Source organism: Felis catus, chromosome C1, assembly GCF_018350175.1.
Source record: "Felis catus isolate Fca126 chromosome C1, F.catus_Fca126_mat1.0, whole genome shotgun sequence".
In the NCBI taxonomy this organism is placed as follows: Eukaryota; Metazoa; Chordata; class Mammalia; order Carnivora; family Felidae; genus Felis; species Felis catus.
The window spans coordinates 7,154,330-7,179,459 of NC_058375.1; the positions used below are offsets into that span (position 1 = coordinate 7,154,330).

The window sequence follows — 25,130 nt, forward strand, 5'->3', positions numbered from 1 at the left end:
TATCTCTTGAGGGACTTGATGGCTCAGTAGGCGAGATCAGACATGTCACCTGCTCAGAAGTCCTCCTTGTCTCCGTGTTTGCACCTGAATGCAGTCCAGGAACTTTCAGGGTCCTCTGTGATGAGCCCCCCGCCCCCCTTCATTTAACTTCATTTCCTGTTTTCAGAGCAACTCTGCTCCTGCTCCAGTAACCATCACACTCACTCCAGACACTTCAAACCCTTAGAAATTGTGCTGCACATGCCATTCTTAATTTTGTGTGCATTTATCTTGTTTTGCTAACTAGATTGCAAACTCTGAATAAAGCTATCTTACATTTCTCTTCTCTGTTGAGCTCATAGTAGGTCTGCATCCAGGAAGTAACTCTTTTTTTGATTTGGGAATATGCTAGCGGTTTTTCTCGCCATCTGTCTCCAAGCTCCCGATTGGAGTGTAAGGGCGTGCATTTAAGAAATACTAATGTTTTAATTAAAACAACAACAAAAAGAAATACTAATATTTTGACGCACAGCCTTCTAAGACGGGATCATGAAGAAACAGAAAATCTAAATAGCCTGATTACTAGTAAGGAGACTTGAGTCTGTAATCAAAAACCTCCCAACAAACAAAAGTCCAGGACCAGACACAGCTTCACTAGTGAACTCAAGGAATTAATATCAACCCTTCTCTAACTCTATCCCCCGCCCCGCCGCCGCAAAAAAAAGAAGAGGAAGAGGGACGGATACTTCCAGACAATTCTGTGGGGCTAGCCGTTACCCTGGTGCCCAAACAAATCAGGAAAGGACACCACGAGAAAAGAAAATTATAGGCCAGTATCTGTGATGAATATAGGTGCGGAAATCCTCAACAAGATATTAGCTAACCAAAATCAGTAGTATGCTAAAGGATCATACGTATACTGTGATCAAGTGGGATTTATTTCTGGGATCTAGGGAGGGTTCAACATCTGCATGCCAACCAGTGCGATACACCACATTAGCAAACGGAGGATAAAAATCGTATGAGCTTGCGGAATAAGCGTTTGACAAAATTCAACATCCATTTATGATAAAAACTCTCAACAAAGTGCGTATAGAGGGAATGTGCCTCAGTGTAATAAAGGCATGTTTGACCGGTCCACAGCTAACGTTACACTCAAGGGTGAAAACCCAAAAAGTTTCCCTCTAAGATTACGAACAAAAGAAGTTTGCTCATTCCTGCCACTTTTATTCAACCCAATTTCGGAAGTTCTAACCAGGCAATTAGGCAAAAAAAACAAAAACAAAAACCACACATCAGGATTGGAAAGGAAGTAGAACTGTCACTATTTGCAGGCGACTTGATACTATGTGTACAAAACGCTGAAGACTCCACCCAAATACTGTTAAAACTTGATAATTCAATAAAGTTGTCAGGTAAAAAAATCAATATACAAAAATCTCTTGTGTTTCCATACGCTTGTAATGGACTATTGGAAATAGAAATAAAATAATCCCATGTACAATTGCATCAAAAAGAACAAAATATCAAGGAATAAATTTAACCAAGGAGGTGGAAGATGTATGCACTGAAAACTACAAGGTGTTGATGGAAGAATTTTAAAAAGACACAGATAAATGGAAAGATCTTCTGTGCTCATGGATTGAAAGAATTAATATTGATAAAATGTCCATACCAAGCTAAAGCAATCTGTAGATTCAATGCAATCCCTATGAAAATTCCAGTGGCATTTTCACAGAAATAGAATAATCCTAAAATTTATACAGAACCACAGAAGACCCCAAATAGCCAAAACAGTCCTGAGAAAGAAGAACAAAGCTGAAGGTGTCACACTACCTGATTTCAAGCTGTTACAAAGCTATAGTAATCAAAATTGCATGACCTGGCATGAAAACATTCACATAGGTTAATGGAAAAGAATAGAGAGCCCAGAAACTGACCACCCATATATGGTCAATTAATTTATGACAAAGGAGCCATGAATGTACATTGGGGGCAGTCTCTTCAGCAAATGGACAGCCATATGCGACAGAATGAAGCTGGACTGTCTTACACCACACAAAAAGTAGCTGAAAATGGGTAAAGACTTGAATGTAAGACTGGAAACCATGAAACTCCTAGCAGACAACATAGGCTCATGGTAAGTACCTTGACATCAGTCTTGGCGCTGGTTTTTGGCTCTGACTCCAAAAGCAAAGGTAACAAAAGCAAAAATAAACAAGTAGGACCATATCAAAGTAAAAAGGTTCCGTGAAGCAAAGGAAACCATCAACACTGAAAAGGCAGCTTCTAGAATGGGAGAAAAAATGTGCAAATCGTGTATCTGATAAGTGGCTAATATCTAAAATACACGAGGAACTAGACCTAACTGTGAGACCTGAAACCATAAAAATCTTTGGTATACTGCTATTAACCAAACTAAAGAATCTCCTTTGGCCTGTGACAGTTTCTCAGTGTTTCTGTGCTTTTCATTTTCTTGACAGTTTTGAAGAGCATTGTATAGAATGTCTCTTAATTCGGCTTCGTCTAGTGTTTTTCTCAAGATTAGTCTGGGGTGTGGGGTTTTAGGGGGGAGAATATCACACAGGCAAAAGGCCCTGCTGCACTGCCGGTCACGTTGACCTTCACCGAGTTAAGCTGCAGTCTGCCAGGTCTCTCTACTGTGAAGTAACGATTCTTTTCCCTTTCCAGACTCAATTCTTCAGTAGTGAGTTCTTAAGTCCAGCCTACCCCACTCAAGCAGTGGGAGCTAAGTTTTACCTTCTGGAGTGGGGAGTATCTACATATAGATACATTATTTGGGATTCTTCTGTAAGGGACATTCACCCCCTTCTCCCCAGTTACTAAGTTAATGCTTACATACATCGGTATGAACTCATGTATATTTATTTTGTACTTTGAGTTATAATTCAAATTATTATTTATTTTTGCTTTATTATTTTACACAAATTGTTCTAGCTTTGGTCATTGGGATCTCTTTTGGGTTGACGACTCTGTTTGGCACAGTCATCCTTTTATTTTATTTTATTTTTTTGAGCACTGTCTTGCTGGCACTATCAGGTGCCCCAGGCTCATCCCATCTCATAAATAAGAAGATCAAACCATTTTTCTAATTCGAGTTGTTGGTCTTCTTGTCTCGATATTTTAGATACCACTATGTTTCTTTACACGTTTGAAATTTCATTTTATTTGTGTTTAGTCACAAGAACAAAATGTTTTCACTAGGAAGTTAGCTGCTGACTGAATATATGAGTCGGTTTTATGGAGTAGAAAATGTTCATTATAAGTCGTATTGAGAGGGTGAGTTTGGTATTGGCCAAAGAAAGTACTAGTGTACTTTGTATTTTCCATGAATGTTAACCTTTTAGCTTAGCTCATTGTCAAGATCTATGTTAAATAAGCCTTAGAATTTTGATAAGTAGTGGAAGGAATGATTCTTTTTATAACACTAATACCTTTTTAAGTTTTGCTTTTATAATTTTATTTATTTTAATGTTTATTTTTGAGAGAGAGACAGAGCACGAGTGGGGGAGGGGCAAAGAGAGAGAGGGCTCCAGACTCTGAGCTGTCAGCACAGAGCCTGACACAGGGCTCGAACCCACAATCCTTGAAATCATGACCTGAGCCAAAATCGAACACTTAACCGACTGAGGCACCCAGGCGCCCCAGCTTTTATAATTTTAGGATGTAGAAACATATAGCTTTGATTTAAAATAGCTGTGATCAAGAATTGTTCAGCAGTTTGGGGTAGAGGAAATAGCATTTTCCTTGGAGTCAAGAGACATGCGTTTTAATCTTGCCTCTGTTTCTGACTTGCTAAAGGAAGTTCTTAGACTTCACAGGTCTCCATATTCTCATCTGTAAAAGAAGATGGCTAAGATTGTAAAGTCACTCCCCACCACCCGCACACCTTTTTAACAGTTTTATTGGGGCTTTAAGGTACCTTCTGGCAATTCTGTGCTTCTTTTTATACTATAATTCAGCAAGCCCCTTTGTGTGTGTGTGTGTGTGTGTGTGTGTGTGTGTGTGTGTGTGTGTGTGTAAAATACTGGACTAGATCTAGTGTTACAGCTTAAATAGGCACTTGGTCTGGCTTATACCTGAAAGGAAATAGCATTCAGGAAATACTACCGTTCTGGGAGGCAAATCTTAGAGAAATAAAATCCTCCTTATTTCCTTTAAAATCATGGCCTTCCCACACAGAATGGATAATTTACCTTTAACAAGCTCTTATTAGTAATAAAAGTTTGGATAGCTGCCATCTTGAAAGTTTGTAGTTCATATTTTATTAAGCAGGCAAGGCTTACTTACACACCCTCATTTTTTGAAGAATTGTTTTTAAATTTTTAAATCTCGTCAAAGAGAACCGGAGATTATATCTGTTTTAATTCTTCAATACCTGCCCTTACGGAGATGAAGAAGCGGGGTTCTCCATTCCTTGAAATTTGGCTTCCTGACTGTGATTTCCCAAGTTAGGAATGGTAGAGAGTGAGGACCGAGGACCACAGAAGCCTGTGTGTGTGGTTTGGAAACAAAGCGGTATTTTGTGTTGTTGCTCGATTTGGCTTTAGCCAAATCAATAGTTGATTTGTATGGATTCAAAGACACCATACATTTTTTTAAGTTTAAGACCACAACGAGGTCACCCAAATTCTGGAGGGTGTGGACAGACCAAGGATACGTAGTAAATTCTGGGGAGAACTGCCCCACTCGACCCAGGATGTGAAGAGCCTGTGGAGAGGGTTCAGGAAAAGAATTCAGATAATATACTTGATGTTTTATAAAAATATCGCAACCACAGTATCCTGCACTCTATGGTGAGCTCTGGCACTGTGTTACCGTAGGGTTATTGTACACGTAGCATAGCACAGTGTGCTATGTTATAAACACAGTGTTTTTGAACAACTTAGTTTAATTTTAAGACTGGTTTTATAAGGTAGAAATTTTAAAGCTGCTTAACTGATATCCCATAAAAGTTGCTGAACTTTATTATTGATTAATTTTATTTTAAAATGTCAGACCTTTCCTTGTGATACGTGTCATGATTCTAGCTATCAGGAATGGATGGATGTTTTGTGATCTTCAGTAAATAGTTACTGAGAACTCACTTTGGGTTACATTCTTGAATGTTTAAGAAAACATTCTTAAAGTTTTACTGTCTTCCCTGAGCTTAGTTCAAATTCTTGCCACATCAGATGTTTTCTGTATTTTCCTTGAGTCTACTTAGGAATAGTCAGGATTCAGTGTCTTTTCTCTTTCATGAGTCCCGAGGAAGCTTTAAGAAACAGACACGTTAAAACCTGTGAAGAATGGATGAACGTTTAGTGATCTTCAATGAGAGAGACACATAGGAGTGGCAGGTTTACTCTCCTGGAGTGCTGGGAGGGTTAAAGGTTATCCACTTGGTAGTTATTTCAGCTACAAATGGCAACTCAAGTTTTTTTGTCTTTTTGTGTTTTTTTGTTTTTTTTTTGGTTTTTTTTTGTTTTTTTTTTTAACGTGAGTCTGATTTTCCTTGCAGCAACATAGGTATATATTTTTTAAAGTACTTGCAAATGCCTGGGTAAAACTTTTTTGTGGAAAGATATTTGTAGAGTTAAAGTATTTTTTTAAATTCTATGGGATAAACATGGTTTCAAAGACACGGATGAGAAATAATCGGCCCCGTACGCGGGGCTGTGGTTCACTGTACTGTAGGTTCCATGAAAGCAAGGTCAATGTCAGGGTTTTTATTTTCCCCATCATCAGATGAGGTGTTCAGTCAGTGAATGATCTGTATTTAAGGACATTGGTTATCGATGGCTCTGTTTGCATGTTGTCAACATTTTATTGCGCAGGTCGTAAGCATACGGCAAAGTTGAAAGACTTGGAACGGACACCTGTATACCTGCCATCTAGCTCCCACCGTTAACATTGTGGTCTATTTGCTTTATCACACATCTGTCCATCTGTGTATCTCTATAGCCATTTATTAATTTATCTTATTTCTGGCACGTTTCAAGGATTTTTCTCTGGACAATCACGGTAGCTAATTTGTATTCAGGGACCATATTTGAACTGGCGAAAGAAAAAGCGATGAGGAGTCCGTTTTAGTTACCAGATGTAGCTCTGTCGCTGACCTCAGGCGACGTATATGGATGCACTCTGATTTCTTGCTGATGTTTCCATGACTTTAACGTTACACTGTTAGCATGATCTCCCGAAAGAGAATCCTCATTTGCTGACTGTTCTGGTGGTGTGGATGCCGATTGTGTATGACTACTGTTGCCATTACAAGTGGCTTTCATGTTACTTCACAGGAAACTTAAATTTCTTGTGTCTTTTCTGGTTAGGAGTAGCTCATCGAAGCCAGAGCAGTGAAGGAGTCAGTTCTCTCAGCAGCTCGCCCTCCAATAGCCTTGAAACCCAATCTCAGTCTCTCTCACGTTCCCAGAGCATGGATATCGATGGTGTCTCTTGTGAAAAAAGGTAAAGTAAGCCAGTTGTCCGATAAGCTGTGGGATTTATGGAAAGGGAAAGATTCGGTCACTTCAGTCTCTAGTCCACCCAGAGATTTACACCAGTCCTTACTAGCAAATTAGTGTGAGATCTGTGAGGCTTATAGGTCTTTGTATTTTCTGAAATGCTCTTTATAAGTTGTTTAGCTTTTTGTATTGAAATGTCTTTTATGAAATAATGGTGTAAGTGGTAAAAAAGTTTTTTGAAAAATGTTTTCTAATGTCCTTACTTTGTATATACCATGTTGGCGAGCATATGTCAGTCCCTAAGAATTTCTTCCAAGTTTTACTGATCAGTGAAATGTAAACGTTTGGAAGGGAAGGGTTCACACGGGGGAGCCAGACGCCTTAGGAGCTCCATAAGGGTCAGGATGTCCAGAGCAGAGTGTTTCGGTGCTGTAAGTGTGCCGTGAATGCTAATAGAGTGGCTGAGGTATCAGTTCCTTTATTCCTTGGGCAGAATAAAGAACCCCGTGCGCCAGGACCCGTCTCCTCTGCCCTGAAGCAGCTCCCACAGTTTGTGTCAGTGGACCAGACAAATAGTATTTTCTGGGTATGTTACGAAGTGAAAAAGGTTGAGAGGCACCGGAACAGAGCTTCGGCAAGTTGATGGGTTGGGGTGAGGAGGCCGATCGGAGATCGCCTCACCTTAGATAAGAATTCCGAAAGGACGACACTCTCAGGGAAAAGATGAAATAGAAGAAAATCAGTCCCACAGAGTAAAAACAATGGTGCCCTTACCACCTTTGCTCTGAGTAGATACATTTTTTAAAAATCAAGTCAACTGTGTAATTTCATGGCCAGTGGGTGACTTCATACGGGTTTAGTACCTTGATTTACACTATTGGTACAGTCTGACGAGCCTCAAGCTGAGAACTAGCAGTGGACCCAGGCCTATACTGCTTTTAAGGCATCTTGCGGAAGCAGATGTAAATCATGTCTTCAGAGAATTTCCTTAGAAAAAATTCCAAGAAGTATGAACTCATGGTCAAAACTCAAAGAACACACCAGATGAAAGCCACCGTGAGTAACATATGGCAGTACCAGTAACAGTAGAATTATTCACCTATATATTTTTGGTTTTTGGAATTACCAGATGGACAATACAAACCACATATGTTTAAATAAATTACAAAGGGAACTGAAAACATGAAAAGGGGAGAGCAGCTATAAAGACAACCAAGCACGTTTGAAAAAGAACCAAGTAGAATTTCTAGAAATGAAAAGATAATTCAAATTGAAAACGTGATGTGAGAGTTAAAACAGTTGATAGGACATAGCTAAAGAGAGAGTTAACCAACCGAATGGTAGAGCTGAAGAAATTATACAGTGTGTGTCTCAAAGAGAAAGAGATAGAAATATGCAAGGTATTTAGAGACATGACGAGCACAGATCCAACCAGCATCTAATAGACATTTCAAAAGGTGAGAACAGAGAGACTTAGAGCGATTCCCCACACCACACTTTATTCCATGTGTTTTCCTCTACTGGTTTGGAAGCCATTATCCAAAAGATAAATGGCTAAGAATTTTTCTAGAGTTGATAAATGATATGAATCCTCAGATTCAAAAAGCCCAGCAGCTCGCCTGCTGATGAAACAAAGGGAAATTCATATCTGGACATTTTATGGTAAAATTTCAGAACATCAAAGACAAAAGACCTTTAGTGCAGCCAGAGAGAAAAAAGAGATCGTCTACCAAAGAATGATAGTTAGATGTCTGAATGATGGAAGTCAGATGGTGGGATAATAGTGTCAAACGCTGAAGGTAAATTAACTGTCCACTGGGAATTGTGAAGCCTTGGGCACCAGTCTCTGAGCAGCACAGGTGAGATAAAGATATGTATATAGATTCAGAAAACAAACACACGCAGACATCCTGGTAGTCTGCCGCTTCTGAAGACCCCAGCTGTTAACAGATGTAGTTGACGAAGAAGGAAGATGATCTCAGGACTAATGTCCGAGATGCACGAAGGAAGGGTGAGTGAATAATACATGTGGTAAATCTAAACAGACAGGGGTAGTGTAAAACCATGGTAACAGTATATACAATAATATCGAGGGAGAGAAGTGAAAAAACGAGTTAGGTACAACATGCTGGATAGCAGTAGCATGGAAGGGCAGGGGCCGGGGGGAGGTCATTAGAGGAAGCACTAACGTCCCTGTGTACTTGGGAGAGGGGTGAAGATACTGGCCAACTTTTAGATTTTGAGTTAAGGGTACTTGATACAATTTCAGGGGTGGCCACTAAAAGAACAGGAATGGATATGTCTTCCAAAGCAGTGAAGGGAAAATATAGAATGGGGGTTGGGAGTCTGGGGGGATGGAAGCACAAATTTTAAAAGAAAGACAAATGGCACAAAATAAGACGGTTAAAAGAAATGAAGAATAGGTCAGTAATCACAGTGAAAGCCTCAGATCTGGGTTAAAAATGAAACAGAACCCAGCTTTATCTTGGTTTACAGAAGACATACCTGAAGCAGTAGGTTAGAACTTTCAACGTTTTGTTGGAAGTGAAAGAAAAGGGAAAGATATCCCATGCACATACTAAACAAGAGAAGATTGGGGTAAACAATAGGTTAGTCTTCAAGGCACAAAATACTACTAGACATAAGCACTGCGTATTGTTTAACAGTAGGATGTAACAGTTTCCAAAGTATACACACATACTTGTGTGACAACAACAATAAAGCAAGTAACGGTAGAACTAGAAGAAAGTGACACATATTCATAACGGGAGATTTTGACACATCCCTTTGGTGCATGGACAGATCAAAAAGAATGAGCGTCAGTAAGCATATGAACAAATGAAACAACACAGCTAACAAAGTGGATCTGATCCTTTGCACTCTACAGTTGGAGAATGCGCATTCTTTCCTAATATCCAAAGACCAGAGAGTTTCAGAATGCAGGATCAAACCGATCATGTTTTCTGACTAGGACATTAGGTTAGGTAATTAATACAGGGGAAAAAATTTTAAAATCCCTCATACATTTGGAAATTTTTAAAACAGAGCATGCGTCTAACTATAGATCAGAGAAGAAATTTGGAATTACCTGGAACTGAACGATAACACATTATGAGCTTCATGTTGCAGCCAAAGCGGTTCTTAGGAGAAAATATAAAGCTCTAATATAAATGAAACAAGGAAGAAGAGAATATGACTAAGTATTGAAAATAGGAACCCTTGTCTTGGAAGGCTCTTGCCCTGGATATGCGCATGGCTAACCCCCTTCCTGTTTGTACTCATGTGGCGTTTCTCAGTGAGGCTCACCCCATTTAAGATGGAAAGTCCTGCACTCTCCGTTGCCTTTTCCCTACTCTTTTTGCTTTATTTTCTCTGTAGCATTTATCATTATATGATATGTTTTACTTACTTACTTATATTTATTGTTTATGATCTTTCACCCTCTAATGAGAAGGTAAGCTCCATAACACAGGGCTTGTATTGTCTCTTTTGTTTGTTCATTGACAGACACCTAGAACAATGCCTGCATAGAAGGGGGAACCCAGTGATATTTGTTACTGAAAAAGAGAATTCCATGAAAAATTGTAAATATGCAGCATGCAAGTAAATATGAAAATTTGGATAAAAATCAAATTCCTAGAAAAACATAATTCTCCCAGAATGGGCTCAAGAGGAGAGAGAAAGCCTGAATAATCAAAAACCATGAAATGAATTGAATCAGTGTTTAAAAATTTTCCAAAGAAAGTAGCTTGCCCATATAATTTTATAGGTAAATTCTACCATTCCACTTGTACACAGATTTTTCCAGGTAATTAAAAAAAATAGGGACTGCTTACCAACTCAGTTTATAAAGCTAACAAGACCTTAATATCACAACCAGACAAGAATAATATAAAAGAAACAAATTACATGGTAATCATGCTCGTGAACGTATTTGCAGAAATCTTGAGAAACTGACAAGTCAACTATTGCAACACATAAAGAGCAGACAGAACTTCTCTGGGGCTAGATGCCAGGATAGTGGTTACTGTGGGCTAGCATAGTTGTGACTGGAAGGATTCGAAGGGGGATTTTGGGATGCTGGTCACGTTCTGTTTCTTGATATGGGCCCTGATTACATTAGAATGTTTCCTTTGTGAAGCTTTATTCAGTCAAACACATACGATCATCTGTGGACAGTTCTGTGCAGATATTTCAATCATAAGTTTAGCTAAAAGTATCAGTGTAACGTAACATGAGCAACATGGATTTATCCCAGGAATGCAAGGGTGCATGCAGCATTTGAAAATCTACAAATATCATTCACCACATTATATATTAAAGAGAAAAACCATACGATCTTGGTAGTTGGAAGAGTTTGATAAAACTCAACATCATTTCATGATAAGAATCTTTGCAAACAGCAAACAGAAAGGTGCATCCTAAGTGGACAATACGGCAGAGACAGAGTTGAGCAAATATTTCACATGCTCCCCTGCATTTCCAGTTTCCTGTGCAGTTAGATTGGGGCCAAGTACCTCGTTTTGTCCGGTAGACTGTGCGTGGAAGTGACATGTGTCACTTTTAAGTGAAGGCAGTTGAGCCGATATTCCTCCTCCATCGCTCTCTTCTCTTGCTCCAGTGACCTTGGAGGCTGTGTATTGCAGATGGCATAGATTAAAGATGGAGTAAGGATGCTTCACTCTCACCAGACTTTGCGTAAGCAAGAAATAACCCTTATAGTGTTAAGCCTCTAAGATTTCCAAGTGTGTGACCACAGCATAGCCTACCTTATTCTGACTGATATAAAGGACATCTCTCAAGAAACTACAGCAACTCTCATACTCAGGGGTGAGAAATTAGAAGCACTGTCTTTAAAATCAGGGATAAGAACAAAGATGGCTGCTATTTCTACGTCTGGTCCACATGGGGATCCTACCTAGTGCAGAAAAACAAGTAAGGATTGGAGTGGAAGAAATAAAACCATTCTTACTTGGAGATGAGATTATTTTCTACCTAGTAAGTCCTATGTGTAAGTGTACAAGTTGCTCCTAAGAGGTCTGTATCAGTTATATTACTAGGTACTAGCAACAAGAGATTAGACAAGTTAATTTTTAAAAAGGTACCATGCACAGTTTCAGTAAAAGATACATGGTACCTAGGTATAAGTTTAGAAAAGAAGTGAAAGACTTATGGAGCAAATTATAATAGTTTATTGAAAGACTTTAAAGAAGGCCTAAATAGTTGCAGAAAGATACGTTGTCCATGAATAGACGCAACATAATGATGTCGTTCGTTTCTCCCCAGTTGGATCTCACAAGTCAATGAAATTCTAGTCAAGATGCCAACAGGACTTTTAAGGAGTCTGTGAAGCTGATTCTTAAGGATGTGTGAAGAGTCAAAGGCCAAGAATGGCCAAGACTCTTGAAGTAGGATAGTGAGGTGCAGGCTTTGACCTAGCAGATACCGAGATTTACTGTGAAGTTTTAGTAAGATAGGATGGGGTTTTTTTTTGGGGGGGGAGGGGGAGACAAATTATCAAATAGAAATAGACACATACATACATTGCAGTTGGACCTGTGAGAGGTGATTTCATATTAGTGTTACAAGGACGGTCATTTCAATAAATGGTGCCGGGAAAATTTTTATTTAATGTGAGGGGAAAAAGGTGTTTGTACTTAACCAGGTTTTTGTAGTAAGGCTCTGATTGTATATATAGAAAATACGCTCTAATTTGTTTTTGGAAGTGAGCCTAAGGAAATGACCACGTAGGAGCACTGCTCCCACCAAATAGAGGAGACAGAGTGTTTCTATCCTAATATATGAAGTGCTCTTAAAAGTTAATCAGAAAAAAGATGAACCTTTATTATTTTGCTTTCCTGACTGATTTTGATCGATACTTGAGAACTGTCCCTCAGCCAGCAGCTATGACACAGGGTAGATTTATAAAAGGTAAAAGCCTTATTTGTCTTTTGTACTTAAAGCATGTCCCAGGTGGATGTGGATTCAGGAATCGAAAATATGGAGGTTGATGAAAACGATCGGAGAGAAAAAAGGAGCGTCAGCGATAAGGTTGGTAAGAGATGAAACCCTCGCTTCTGTTTTTAGTACAGGTAATATAAACAAACACCCCTTCCTTTCTTATGTCTATGGAGTCTGTTAGAGCAGGCCACCCCAAGTCAGCAAATCCTCTCTTTATTTCTTCTGAGGAGAAACGCACAGCCTAGATTGCCCTAATGGAAGGGTAGCTCACTTTTTTTAGTCTGGTCAGATCCCTCCATTCCTTTGTGTTTCAGATCCATAGTTTTATCAGTAAATGTAGTTTGTGATGAGAATGCATTTAGAGGTAGTTTGGACTTTTTCTGTTGATCTTTTTTGCTTAAGCAAGTAGGTCATCACATTTTTGGTAGCATTCTGAGGAAAATGGTTGTGAAATCCAATAGCAGTTAGAAGCCGAGGTCTTGATATTTTGTTATCATCTGAGCTTAGTTCCCTATGTTTAGCAAAAGAGATGTTTTCTTGGGGCGCCTGGGTGGCTCAGTCGGTTGGGCATCCAACTTTGGCTCGGGTCATGATCTCATGGTTCACGAGTTTGAGCCCCATGTCGGGCTCGGTGCTGACAGCTCAGAGCCTGGAGCCTGCTTCCGATTCTGTGTCTCCCTCTCTCTCTGCCCCTCCCCTGCTCGCTCACTCTCTCTCTCTCTCTCTCTCTCTCTCTCTCTCTCTCAAAAATAAATAAATAAAATGTTTAAAGAAAGTGTTTTCTTTGGGGGTGTCATGGTGTGGAACTGGTAGAGATAATTGCATCTCTTTCTGTGCAGCAAATTATGAGTGTTGAGCAACCCGTTTTGGTGATTCTGTTGGACTGTGGCCTTCTAGTGGCACGATGCTTTGTTTTGCAGAGTTCTTTTGTGCTTATGGAGCTCTTTTATATATATATGATATTTTATCTGTGATGGAGACTAGTGGGTAACATTAAATTCTGGAGAATTTTTTGGATGAAAACGGCTTATGTGTGTAGAATGTTTACCTGGTCCTTTGGAGCTCAGAAAAGGAAAGAGATAAGATGTAGGTATATCCTTTATTCATTTACCCCCTTGGTGATTACCGGTAATTCTGCTCTTTTGTCCCCCACGCCCACCCCCACAGCTTCTATTGTAAACTCGTGAAATCGCCATGTCACAACTTTGCAGTCATAGTAACCAGCTTCTTGTTCCCCAAGTCAGTCGGCGCACAGTTGCATGCATTTCTAAAATCCCCTCATTCATAAATGAATTACTTGAAATTAACCCCCCAATCTTCTTCCCCACAAGGAGCCTTCATCGGGTTCTGAAGTGTCCGAAGAACAGGCCTTACAGCTGGTCTGTAAGATCTTTCGTGTCTCCTGGAAGGACCGGGACAGAGACGTCATCTTCCTTTCTTCTCTTTCTGCACAATTTAAGCAGAACCCAAAAGAAGGTAGGAATCTAGCTCAGCTGTTAAGAGAAAATAAGAATGTAAGATCCTTGGCCTTGGCCATTACCCACATTCACTTTCTCTTGCTTTGGGGTTGTAGTTTTGACCATCAGAGGTGCTGTTGTTTGGCCACTTTCCACTGATCTTCCTGATACATTGGTTTTGTACTTTGATGATCTCTCTAGAAGAAAACTGTATAAATATGCTAATGGTCTCCATTGTTTCCGAATTGAAGTTATTAATGTCTCTAATGAAGTGGGAGCATACTGGGTGGTCTCCAGGGATCCCGAGAGCTGCTCTGTATGACCTCTACCTGCTTTAAGTGCCTACCAACTCCTGTGTAGACAGTGGAGTACATTAACTTGATTGAATTGCTTCAGAAGATAGAACATATTGATATTTTGCTGTTTCCAGGATTCTATTTTAAGAGGCTACCCTAAACCGCACTCGTATAACAAATTAATAAAGCTTTTAGCAAGACACCAGCATTAAAGGGCACTGTCACTCTTCTTTACAGCAGTCATTTGGAATGCAGAAGAGAGAGGGGTGGTGTGGTAGTGTGCCTTTGCCTGTCACTAGAATATAACCTCCCCGGTGGCAGGGATTTTTGTCTGTTTTGCTCACTGATATAGTGCTAGTGCCTTCTACAGAAGGCTCTTAATAATTCCTCAGTAGATCTACTTTAAACGAGTGCACAGAAGATCATCTTTCCCTTTTCTGTGCTGCCCATCTTCCATGGCGAGAAAAGTCCCCTGTGTTCCTGGCAGACACGTAGTTTACTTCTGATTTTACTGGGATCTTCTTATTAACGGGTCATAGACACGCTTAGCACCTGCATGTTTCTATCCCTGCCACTTGTTATTCTTACTGGAAACCTTAAGATTCTTAAATCTGTCTTGTGCATATATGAGTGATAATTTTTAGTAACCAAATCAGACAAGATTTACGTCGGTTACAACTTTTATCTATTTAGTGATATATAAAATGTATCTAAAGACTTACAGTAAGGCATTGGGGAGCTGCAAAGAATTAAGGAGAAAGTTAGAAAATAGAATTTTCTCCGGAAAGCCAGATGGTGACTAAATGTTAGACCCTTCATAAAATATTTTGAACCTCGCATTTGATAGTTTTACTGTACATAAAACATACGTAGGTGAAGAAATACTAACCCAGCTTTGTTTCCGGTATATGATAAATAGACACCTGTATTTGGGAGTGGCTTCTTTTTACAGTTAAATGTATGTCAGCAGCGATTCTCATTGGCTACACTCCAGTTTTCTTTCTTTCTTTAAATAAGTTTTGTATTTTGGAATAATTTTAGATTTACGGAAAAGTTTTAGACACCGTGCAGGGAGTTCCCGTATATCCTTCACCTAGGTTTCCCCTAACGTTAACATCTTATGTAACCACAATGTATTTGTCAGGACTAAGATCTTACTATTACTTCCACTCCAGACTTCATTTGGATTTCACCAGGTTTTCTACTAATGTCCTTGTACTGCTCCAGAATCCAATCCGGTTGCCACGCTGAACCTCTGGTTTAATATGGGTTACTCAAGGACTGCCTGTGTATATGAGGAACCATGTGTAACTTCTTCTTTCTTCTGCCTTTCCAACAGTGTTCTCCGATTTTAAGGACTTGATTGGCCAGATTTTAATGGAAGTGCTAATGATGTCTACCCAGACTAGAGATGAAAATCCATTTGCCAGTCTGACGGCCACATCGCAGCCAATTGCGGCGGCTCGGTCCCCGGACAGAAATCTCCTGCTAACTACCGGCTCCAACCCAGGAGCGAGCCCCATGTTCTGCGGTGTGGGCTCCTTCGGTGCCAGCTCGTTGTCTAGGTCAGTGTGGTTCCTTTCGCACCTCTCATTGGTAGTAAAACAGCCACGAAGTATGTAAGAGAAGGGACTCTTCCCTCATGGGCCTTTGTCCTGCAGACTATGGCATGTATTGTATGTGGGTGGATGCATTTAGCCATTGCAGGAGGTGTGGTCTTTTCCGCTGGTCTGTTTGGCTTCCCATGGTTAGGCTCTTGGTAAGTTTTGGAAACAAATGGCTGTATATATCGTACATTAATCCTTGGGAAGAGGGCTTTACCATGTTGTAAATGTAGCCTCTAGATCCGTACAGCAGTTCGATTCTAACGATTTAGATGAGTCTGAAAGACGCGTACACTTGGCGTGTAATCACACTGTTCTTTCAGAGCTTGAGATTTTCCTTTGCAGCTGTTTCCCTAAAGTTTGTCTTCCGTTTTCTCTCCTTTCTCCTCTTTCTCAATTGCTCTAGCCTCTATGAAACGAGCCCCGCTCCCAGTACGAGTTTCTGGAGCTCGGTGCCGGTGCCGAGCCCGTCCGTTGCCTCGTCCCCTTGCCGTGCAGCCAGCCAGCCGGCTGCGCCTTCCGTTACCCTCAGTCCCCACGGGGCGGCTTCGGGGGCCGCCGCGGGGAGCCAGCCCTCCTCTCCACGGTATCGCCCCTACACGGTCGCCCACCCGTGGGGGCCTTCCGCTTCTGCCCCGCGGTCCCCAGGCATCTCCACTCTGTCCAGCTCGCCCGGCCGCCCTGCCCTCGCTAGTAGCCCTCAAGCAGTGCCTGCCAGCTCTCCCAGCCAGAGACCCTCCAGCCTGGGCCCACCTTTACTGGCCGCCTCGCCCAGTGCCGCGAGCAGACGCCCCTCATCCCTAAGGACCTCTCCTAGGTATTTATTTATTCAGCAGGAGAGCTGGGTGCGTGTTTGCAGTGCAGGGAGAGGCGATTAACTCGGTTTGAAAGAACTGGCGTGTGACACTGACCTCAGTTGCGTGTGTTTTTCCGTTTGGGGTCATTAACCCGTGCGTCTAACTAGTTCGGTAGGCTCGCGCCCGGACTCCTCGCTTCTGCCAGGCTTTGCTAACTGTAGAAAGTGTGGGTGCTCCGTTGTGTGTCCCTTTCTTCTTGCCCCTCGCTCTTCCTCCTGACCGTACCAAAAAAGAAAAAAGAAAAAGAAAAAGAAAAAGAAAAAAACCAACAACAAGAAGTCGCTTCACTTTCTGAAACCTAGCTCACCTGTCAGTCCTCATCACAAATGAATTCCAGAGGCTGGGGGCAGTTTGTAGGCGCGAGCTGGGGCTTGTGGGAGCCCCTCTCAGCTCTCTGTACTGTTGCCAATCATAGTTGAAACGCAGTCAGCCCGGGGGGTGGTGGGAGCAAGTCTGGGCTGGTGCCCCTCAGCCCCGATCACTGCGGCTGGGCCGGTGTTTGTGCCTTGACGCTCTGATTCGAGCCTCTCAGAAAGAAGCGGCGTCAGCATTCCGCTAACCAGTGCCCCCCGCCCCCTCGCGGACGCACCTGTGCATTTATGCGATGGGGGTGAATGGTGTTCCTGCATGTCAGCAGGCAGAACTTTCAGCGTAACGTTTAATTTGAAAGGGACAGGAGTTGCCAAAGCTTTCCATCTCTTGTTTTTCCTTTGTTCCCTCATGACCTTTTTTGCTTTTGTTGTGGTAGCATGCACGACAGTCCTTTCTCCTTCCTCTTCCTCGCGCTTTCTGGCGACAGTAGTGATGACGATGAAGAAGATGATGATGATGGTGATGATGGTGATGATGAAGGTGGTGGTGGTGGTGATGAGTTTTCTTGTGTCCAGTTTGGGTCCAGGTATCAGAGGAATGGAGTCTCACCCCTGCATGTGCCTAGGTGCTTAGGAACTAACTTTTGTGAGCCCTCATTAGGGGTGTGCTTTGAGTCTAGACAGGATAGGGTCAGATGAGACAGTCGGGAGAGTTAAGACTGGGAAACCTGCATGTACCGAGGTGGTAGGACCTTATCACGGGGTAAAGTGGCACATTAGGAACACCCTACCCTCATCATTGTTGCCCGGTAAGTTTAGAGGAAAACTTACGCGTAATCATTGGTCAGAAATACAAGCAGCAGATTAAAGATCGGCTGTCGAGTTCACCCACCCTGAGATCAGAAACGAGGGGCCCTTCGTTTACCTATCGCGAGTGTTCTTGTGAGCTGCCGGGTATGAGCAACATGTATTCCGTGAGGCATGTTTTCTTACATACAGCTGCATGGATTGCTGCTACTTACAAATGGCAGAGGGGCCGGGATGGCGTTTGTGTGTGTGCGTGTCTGTTTCCCCCCCCCCTTTTCCACCCCCACTCTGTCTGACGGTCAGTCTGTCGAAGAGCATGTTGGGCCACACTGTCTGTTATAACCGTGAATCTGGTTTCACTTTTAGCCTTCAACTTCACCAGTCACCACCTTGGCCTCAGCGAAGCTAGACCCTTGTTTAGACAGCCTTTGGAATGGCAGCAGAGGCTAAAACACAGTTCACGATGCTGCTGACTGTTCGTTCCCCCCTGAAAACCCCCCTGAAAACCCTGAAAACACTGTTTGGGGTTCTAGGTGACTTTGGGCAAGAAAATATAATAGCACCTTCTTTCTGAACCTCTGACTCATTGTCTTACAATTTTGCTCTGAAATCGAAGTTTCCACTGGACTGACTTGGTATTTGTGCCCAGCACTGTTCAAAAATAACTCCAGGCTATAAATAGAGACAGCAGTAGGAGTTAGGTACACTTCATTAAATTTGACAGTGTTCAGAAGAATCATTAGAGAGAGTATATAAAGAGAGAAAGGAGTGTGGGTGCAGGGTTGAATATTGATTCAGGAGGGTTGATATTTGTATTAGGTTGAACATTATATTACTGTTTTCTCAAGTAAATTTCCCAAAGGTAGAAGTGTCTTTTTCATGTAGATAAAATCCTACTTCCCGATTACAGTAATGCAGCAGGCATCCTTTTTTTTTCTTTAATGTTTATTCATCCATTTTTGAGAGAGAGACAGAGACAGAGAGCACGAGCAGGGGAGGGACAGAGAGAGAGAGAGAGAGAGAGAGAGGAAGGCACAGAATCCGAAGCAGGCTCCAGGCTCTGAGCTGTCAGCACAGAGCCCGATGCGGGGCTCGAACTCACAAACCGTAAGATCATGACCTGAGCCAAAGTTGGATGTTTAACCATCCGAGCCCCCGAGCCCCCGAGCAGGCATCCTTTTTAGGAGTCAGTTTCCATACATGATAAAAGTGCTTTGTTACCTGTCTTACCGTAAATTGTAGGAGAAATGCTATCTCTCCCTGGCCTGTTTAATTCCAGCGTGCTCTCACAAAGATTTCAGATTGTGTGCTGCTTTCACTAGCGTTGCACTCCCAGCATCCTGACCTTGTCTCTGATCTAGATTGTGGCCACAAGGAGAGAGAACGGACTGTGTAATAATAGCTCCAAATACTTACTGAGCCTCGTGTGCCAGACCCTGAGCCAGCACACTGCACGCATTATCCCTTTATCCTCACAGCGGCCCTCTCAATTACCGTAAGGAACGTGGGGACAGGGAGGTCAGTCACATAACTGGTACGTGGCAGGGCCCGAGTCCAGAACTCACCTGCTTCACCCCCACTCGCAATAGGACCTGTGTCGTTCTTGCTCCTCATACTAGTTATTTCGCTGCCCAGTGTTTATGCTTCTACTCTGTTCCTTGGCAAGGAAGCACCAACATTTTACTCGGTAATTACAAAATTCCATTCAGTTGGCAGGTCCTTTGCTGGCTGTTAAAACAGAATCTGATCTCTCCAGATTTTGGCAACTTCGAGTTTTTGAATAGATCTCAAACAGAATGTGAAAGGATGGGTAAAAAAAAAAAAAGGTAACTGATTAAAGCACACGGAGGGGAACTCGAGAATGCTTGTGGGGTCAGAACCAAGAAGAGGTCATAAAAAACCTTGTCAGTTTGAGTGATCAGGAAATAAATAGCTATTTTCTTTCTCCCCCTTTCTAATTGATCTTCCCAGAATTTTGTTTACTGTGAAGTAAGCAATTTCAACACCTACTTCTTGCCCAGTGATGTTAACGTCATAGAGGAAAGAATCAACAGGGGCCGCATCTGTCTCCCCTTCTGCTTGCCCGGTGGAGTTGATGCTGGAGTTGACGCGTTAAGAATGTTTTTGGAAATAGTTGGGAATACATTCGTATGCTAATTATCTATAGTGGTGATGAAAAGGACTAATTTAAGAACGGTGAAACATTCCTGGGGCGCCTGAATGGCTCAGTTGGCCAAGTGTCTCACTTTGGTTCAAGCTCCGCATCGGGCTCTCTGGTGTCAGCACAGAGCCTGCTTGGGATCGTCTTGTCCCCCTCTTTCTGCGCCCACCCCCCCCCCCCAAGAGCACAGGCACGCTCTTTTTCAAAATTAAACATTTTTAAAAATTTGAAAGAAAGAAAGGTAAAACACTCCTTCCGTGATGTTCTATAGCCCTCTGTGAAGAGAGCTATAGGAATTAGGATCTGCTTGTTGTCGGAGCAGACACAGGGAGCGAGAGCATCTTGTATAAGGAGAATATAGTGGTCCCTCTGAGAATTTTTCCAATTGTATCCTAGGAAATTGATGATGGGAAAGAAATCTGTTTTTAACTGCTTAGATGTTTCAGCGAAGGAGAGAACATTTTGACAGTCGTGAACCTGTGTGAATAGAGAAAGGGAAAATCAGCAAGTAGTGAAAAATGTTGACATTTACATCACCACTTGGCAATGAAACTTGGAAATAGTTCCACCATGTCTGTGTCCAGACCCTCCGGTAATGTCCCTTGTCGTGCGGAGTAAAACCCAAAGCCTCGCCCTGGTGCACGAGACCCTTCATCTCATGTACACCCACGTGCGCACACACGTGTGCATTCCTCCTTTCTAACCTCACGTGCCTCCACTTGCCTCTGTCCTCTGCTGCTCACGACCCTGTTCTTGACCTCACTTGGCATATTCCCCACCGCCTTAGGCCTTCACACTTACTTCCTCTCTTTGGATGGCCTGCCCCAAGAGGGCTGCGTGGCTTGCTCCCCGCTGACTCCCTCGGGTCTCCGTGTGCATGCTGTCTTATCAGAGGGTCATATCACACGGCGTATAAAATACACGCGCGCGCTTCCTGCCCGTCTCTGTCACCATGCTCTGCTTTTATTTTTCCTCATGGCGTCTCTGTGTTGTTTTGGACTGTTCCCCTCTAGAAGCTACTCACCACACAAGCAGGGTCTTGATCTGTGCGAGTTAGTGTGCTGCCCCCAGTGCCTGCCATACAGAAGGGACACCGTGAACGTTCGTTCGATGAATTGACATTGCTCGAACCTGTACAGCTCTGACTTTGCCTTGCAGTGCGAAAACACAAAACACTAAAGTCTGCATTCCAAAAAATGAGTAAATAGGAGGGTGCGTTATAGAAAAAATGAAACTGCCGTGGAATCCTTTTAAGGAACACTTTTCTTGGTGCCTTTCATTTGGGATTCGATTTGCACAGGTCTAATGCATGCGTGACTCCCCAGGAAGATGTTCATTGGCTTTTCAGAAGCATTCAGCTGTATTTCTATTATGCAGAGTAATTACATTCAATTGGACTGTTGATGTAGTTATCAGAAAATGGCTCGTAAATCCTCCCAGAGGGCAGTGTAACTTTGTAGATAACTTGTAGGACTTAAATATGACGTATTTTCAGTGTGGTATTCCACGTGTCACAGTTGTAAAAGCATCACGAATTCTGGGATGATTTTTTTTTTTTAGGGAAAAAAGTGAAATGTTACTTGAAAACTTTACAGATGCTTATTGGTAGCCTGAACGTATGCACATAAACACGACACCACTTTCTCCCTCAGTGTCGCGTTCAAAATGTGAGTACAGCGCTTTCACTTGGAACCTGAGGAGCCTTGTCAGTTTTGCTCGTTGAGACCTCTGTGTAGCATTGTTGGGACTGGCTGCCTTTCCTGCTAGGGTCATGGTTTACTTTAGGATTGATTCTAAAATTTGTAATATATGGACAAGTACTGGAGTTTTCTCTACAGTTCCAGTTTGGTCAAATTTTGTTTCACTTTTTGGTCTTCCTCTCTTCTTAAAAAGTCAACTGAAGTGTCACTTGGGGTCTGACCGATGATCACCAAAACGTAGCCGCCTCTTTTAGCTTTGAACATTCTCTCATGTATTCTGAGCGCCTTTGTTCGCATTGCTTGGCGTAAGACCAGCGATCTTCTACATACACTGTTGCTTTTCATGATCTTAGCGAGATCGTCGTGGAGATACCTCAGCTGGCTTTGAGGTGTTCACATTTAAGTTAAAATTAAATGGCAAGCGTTGGCTAAGAATGGAACCCACAGCACCCAGTGTCAGTGCATGACTCCATGTGAACTGGGTCACACTGACCCCTTGCAACTGGCAAGAGCCTGTCGACATCAAATATGAGGTGCTTTTCATTTCAGAAATGTAAAAACGTGAAAATTTTGGGTCTCGTTACCAAGGAAATTGTATAGTTGAACTTTTTCATTTTAAACAGGAGGATCGTCTGTTTTCATTCTCTTCCACAAGAGCCACTCAAAGGAAGATTAGCCTTAGTTGTGTGTAGGTAAAGCCTGTGTTGGTAAAGTTCATCTTTGGAAGCACAGGGAATAACCTAGTCACTGAGTCACCAACATCAGACAGAAGAAGAAAGAATTGCAGTTAGTTTGAAACTAAAATGGTGCAGTAACGGAAATAGCTCTCGGGCGCCTGGGGGGCTCAGTCGGTTAAGCATCCGACTTCGGCTCAGGTCATGATCTCACGGCTTGTGAGTTCAAGCCCCGTATCGGGCTCTGTGCCGACAGCTCAGAGCCTGGAGCCTGCTTCAGATTCGGTGTTTCCTTCTCCCTCTGTCCCTCCCCTGCTCACACTCTGTGTCTCTCTCGCTCTCAGAAATAAACATTAAAAATATATCTATAAAAAAAGAAAATAGCTCTTTTTCTCCTTTCTCCTTCTGGGGATTCATCTCTTATATTTATATTATATTTGTGGGTGGGTTTTTCTGTTTTGTTCTTATGGTTGCTTTTTTTTCTTTTTTTTTCTCCCATTGCTTTCTATTTCCTTCCCTTCTGTCAGACTTGTAGAGTAGGTTGTAGGAATTCAGATTTGTAGACTCTGGGCTGAAAGCCTTGGATTTAAAACTGGCATTGTTTTCATCTTTTTAGCGTTAATATCATACTTTCATTCCAAGGTCAGTTATGTATCCACTTGACCCTTCAGCAACAGGGTTTGACCCACGTATGTGTGGATTTTTTTGGTAAATACAGTATGGTATACCTCAAATGTATTTTCCCTATGATTTTCTTAATATTTTCTTTTCTCTAGCTTAAGAGTAATACTTAAGAATATGCTGTAAGGATACAGTATATAATACACATACAAAATGACATGTTAATCGACTGCTTTGTTGTTGGTAAGACTTCTGGTCAATAGTAGGCTGTTAGCAAAGTTTTGGGGGTGTCAAAAGTTAAATGCATGGAAGTGGCATCCCTAATCCCTGTGTTGTTCAAGGATCAACTGGATTTTTCTGAAATTCTAAGGTCAATCACATATATATTCCAAAATTAGTTATGTATATATATGCACCTGTCTGCATAGCGTATTGTTTATATCTCAACCCCTGTTGGTCCTGTGGGTTTCTAGCCTTTAATTGTCTGCCCCAGTTGAAGGAGGCTGGGTCTCCAGTTTGCGATCTTTTTCCCATCCTCTATCATCTTTCCTATATAATTTTGGGGGCTAAGTTTATCTTTTCTCATTTTCTTTTCACCTCCAAATTTCTGCCCTCTCCCTGTGCCGTGATTACTCTCCGTGTGCCTTTTGTGTGGGGATCAAATAAATCTGTGAGTCAAACATCAGATTTGGTATGTGACTTGCTGATGGACGATCTGTTCTTTAGTTTCCTCGCACCCAACCCCTGAGACAGTGTTTGGCGTTGGTCTCAGAGAATAGTTACGACCAATCATAAGTGCTTCGTGTTGTATCCTGCTTCTGATTTACAAAACGCTTCCGCTTGCTCTCACTTCAAGCCTCGCTGCTGATGGGATGGGGTTGGTTCTAGGCTCGGGCAATCAGCAAGCAGTACGGCTGGGATCCAACCCAAGTTTGGATACTCCTAGTGCAGGATTTTTGTTTCGTTTGTTTTTTACTGTACTCCCTTGCCTCTGTCGCTGAAAGTTTTGGAAGTCTTTGTGTTCATAACGAATACTTTTATGTTTGCTTCTCTCACTGGACAGATTTCCTTTTCTGGTCCTATTGCCAAATGGTGGGTGAAGGCCTTTGAGATTTATGGCAGAAGTCACGGGGAGTATTCTGTTAGTCTTTGTCGCTTCACTCCCGAAGCGTTTGATCACAGCAGTAGCATAGTCTGGTTTCAACTTACCAGTGTGCCCGAGTGGAGCCAGCCAGCTTGGTTTTAGTACATGTGACATCCCTTCAGATGCCTGGCACACGGTGGCAGTTCTTAGCCCTCCTGGCTTCGTAAGCTGCCGTTCCCAAAAAGATAAGAAGTCGGATTTCTGATCCAACTGTCTTCTTAGGTCAGTGAAATGTTTACTAAGAGTTACTGCTGTTGGCCTTGGAGCAGGTGAAATCAGAGGTCAGCTCCAGGCTTGGCTGCATGGGTGTCTGTGTTTTGTCCTGGGTGCAGGGATCCTAACAGGCTTTCTGCTACAGAAATGCAGACTCTAGCAAAAATAATCGATTCCGAGAAGAGATAAGAATCATCGATTTTCTTTTCTCTTCTCCAAAGTTTGGGAGCCTCTGGTGGGACAGGTACTTGGGATTCCTACAGTGACCATTTCACCATCGAGACCTGCAAGGAGACAGACATGCTGAACTACCTCATCGAGTGTTTTGACCGAGTTGGAATAGAGGAAAAAAAAGCACCAAAGGTAATATGAAATAGATGCATTTCAGAAACCCACAAAAACCTGGTTATTTTTTGATAAATAATCATCCCTCCCGCCCTTCCAAGGAACATTCATTTATTCGGTCAGGAAAATGGTTCTCAAGCATGCAATATGCTCCAGGCACCGGACCAGGAGCTCGAGGTATATTAGGGAACAGAACAGACAGAGATCCCTACCTTCACGGAACTCACATTCTAGTGGAAGGAAGAAGTGATGGGGGCAAGTGCCATTGCCACCAGCGACTTACGATAATTCTGATAATTACAATTTCCCTGATAATTTCCGAGAGCCTGTTGCAAATGTAATAGTCACCCGCATTTATGGAGTGCCAACACTGTGTGAGGTTGGGTGTTGTTTTATTGTCTCGGTAAGCACACGAACCTCAGGGACATTAATTGTCCATAATCACATAAAAATTACAAAATTGGCTTTAAATTCTGGAAGCTATACTTTCTCTGCTGTTTCGTGCAGACTCTATTATTATTTCCTTCCCAGTTCAC

General features: G+C 42.2%; 1 protein-coding gene and 1 long non-coding RNA gene across 8 annotated transcripts in view; one reads left to right on the forward strand and one right to left on the reverse strand.

Annotated features, from left to right (window-relative positions):
* Positions 1-25,130, forward strand: part of UBE4B (ubiquitination factor E4B) — a 121,560-nt gene that overhangs the window by 48,493 nt on the left and 47,937 nt on the right. For 3 of the 7 annotated variants that reach the window (XM_045035063.1, XM_023258089.2, XM_006934267.5), the window contains exons 3-9: positions 6,312-6,447; positions 12,407-12,494; positions 13,736-13,880; positions 15,497-15,722; positions 16,168-16,578; positions 17,367-17,516; positions 24,471-24,612. In XM_045035063.1, the coding sequence (XP_044890998.1) occupies positions 6,312-6,447; positions 12,407-12,494; positions 13,736-13,880; positions 15,497-15,722; positions 16,168-16,578; positions 17,367-17,516; positions 24,471-24,612 (1,298 nt within the window). The remainder of the gene's footprint in view (positions 1-6,311; positions 6,448-12,406; positions 12,495-13,735; positions 13,881-15,496; positions 15,723-16,167; positions 16,579-17,366; positions 17,517-24,470; positions 24,613-25,130) is intronic. The other 4 variants (XM_023258090.2, XM_019836116.3, XM_023258092.2 and 1 more) reach the window with 2 other exon arrangements.
* Positions 5,787-11,518, reverse strand: LOC123379464. The gene is made up of 2 exons (XR_006583898.1): positions 10,961-11,518; positions 5,787-6,473 (listed from the first exon to the last, which is right to left on the reverse strand). It is a non-coding gene; the product is annotated as an uncharacterized LOC123379464 (long non-coding RNA).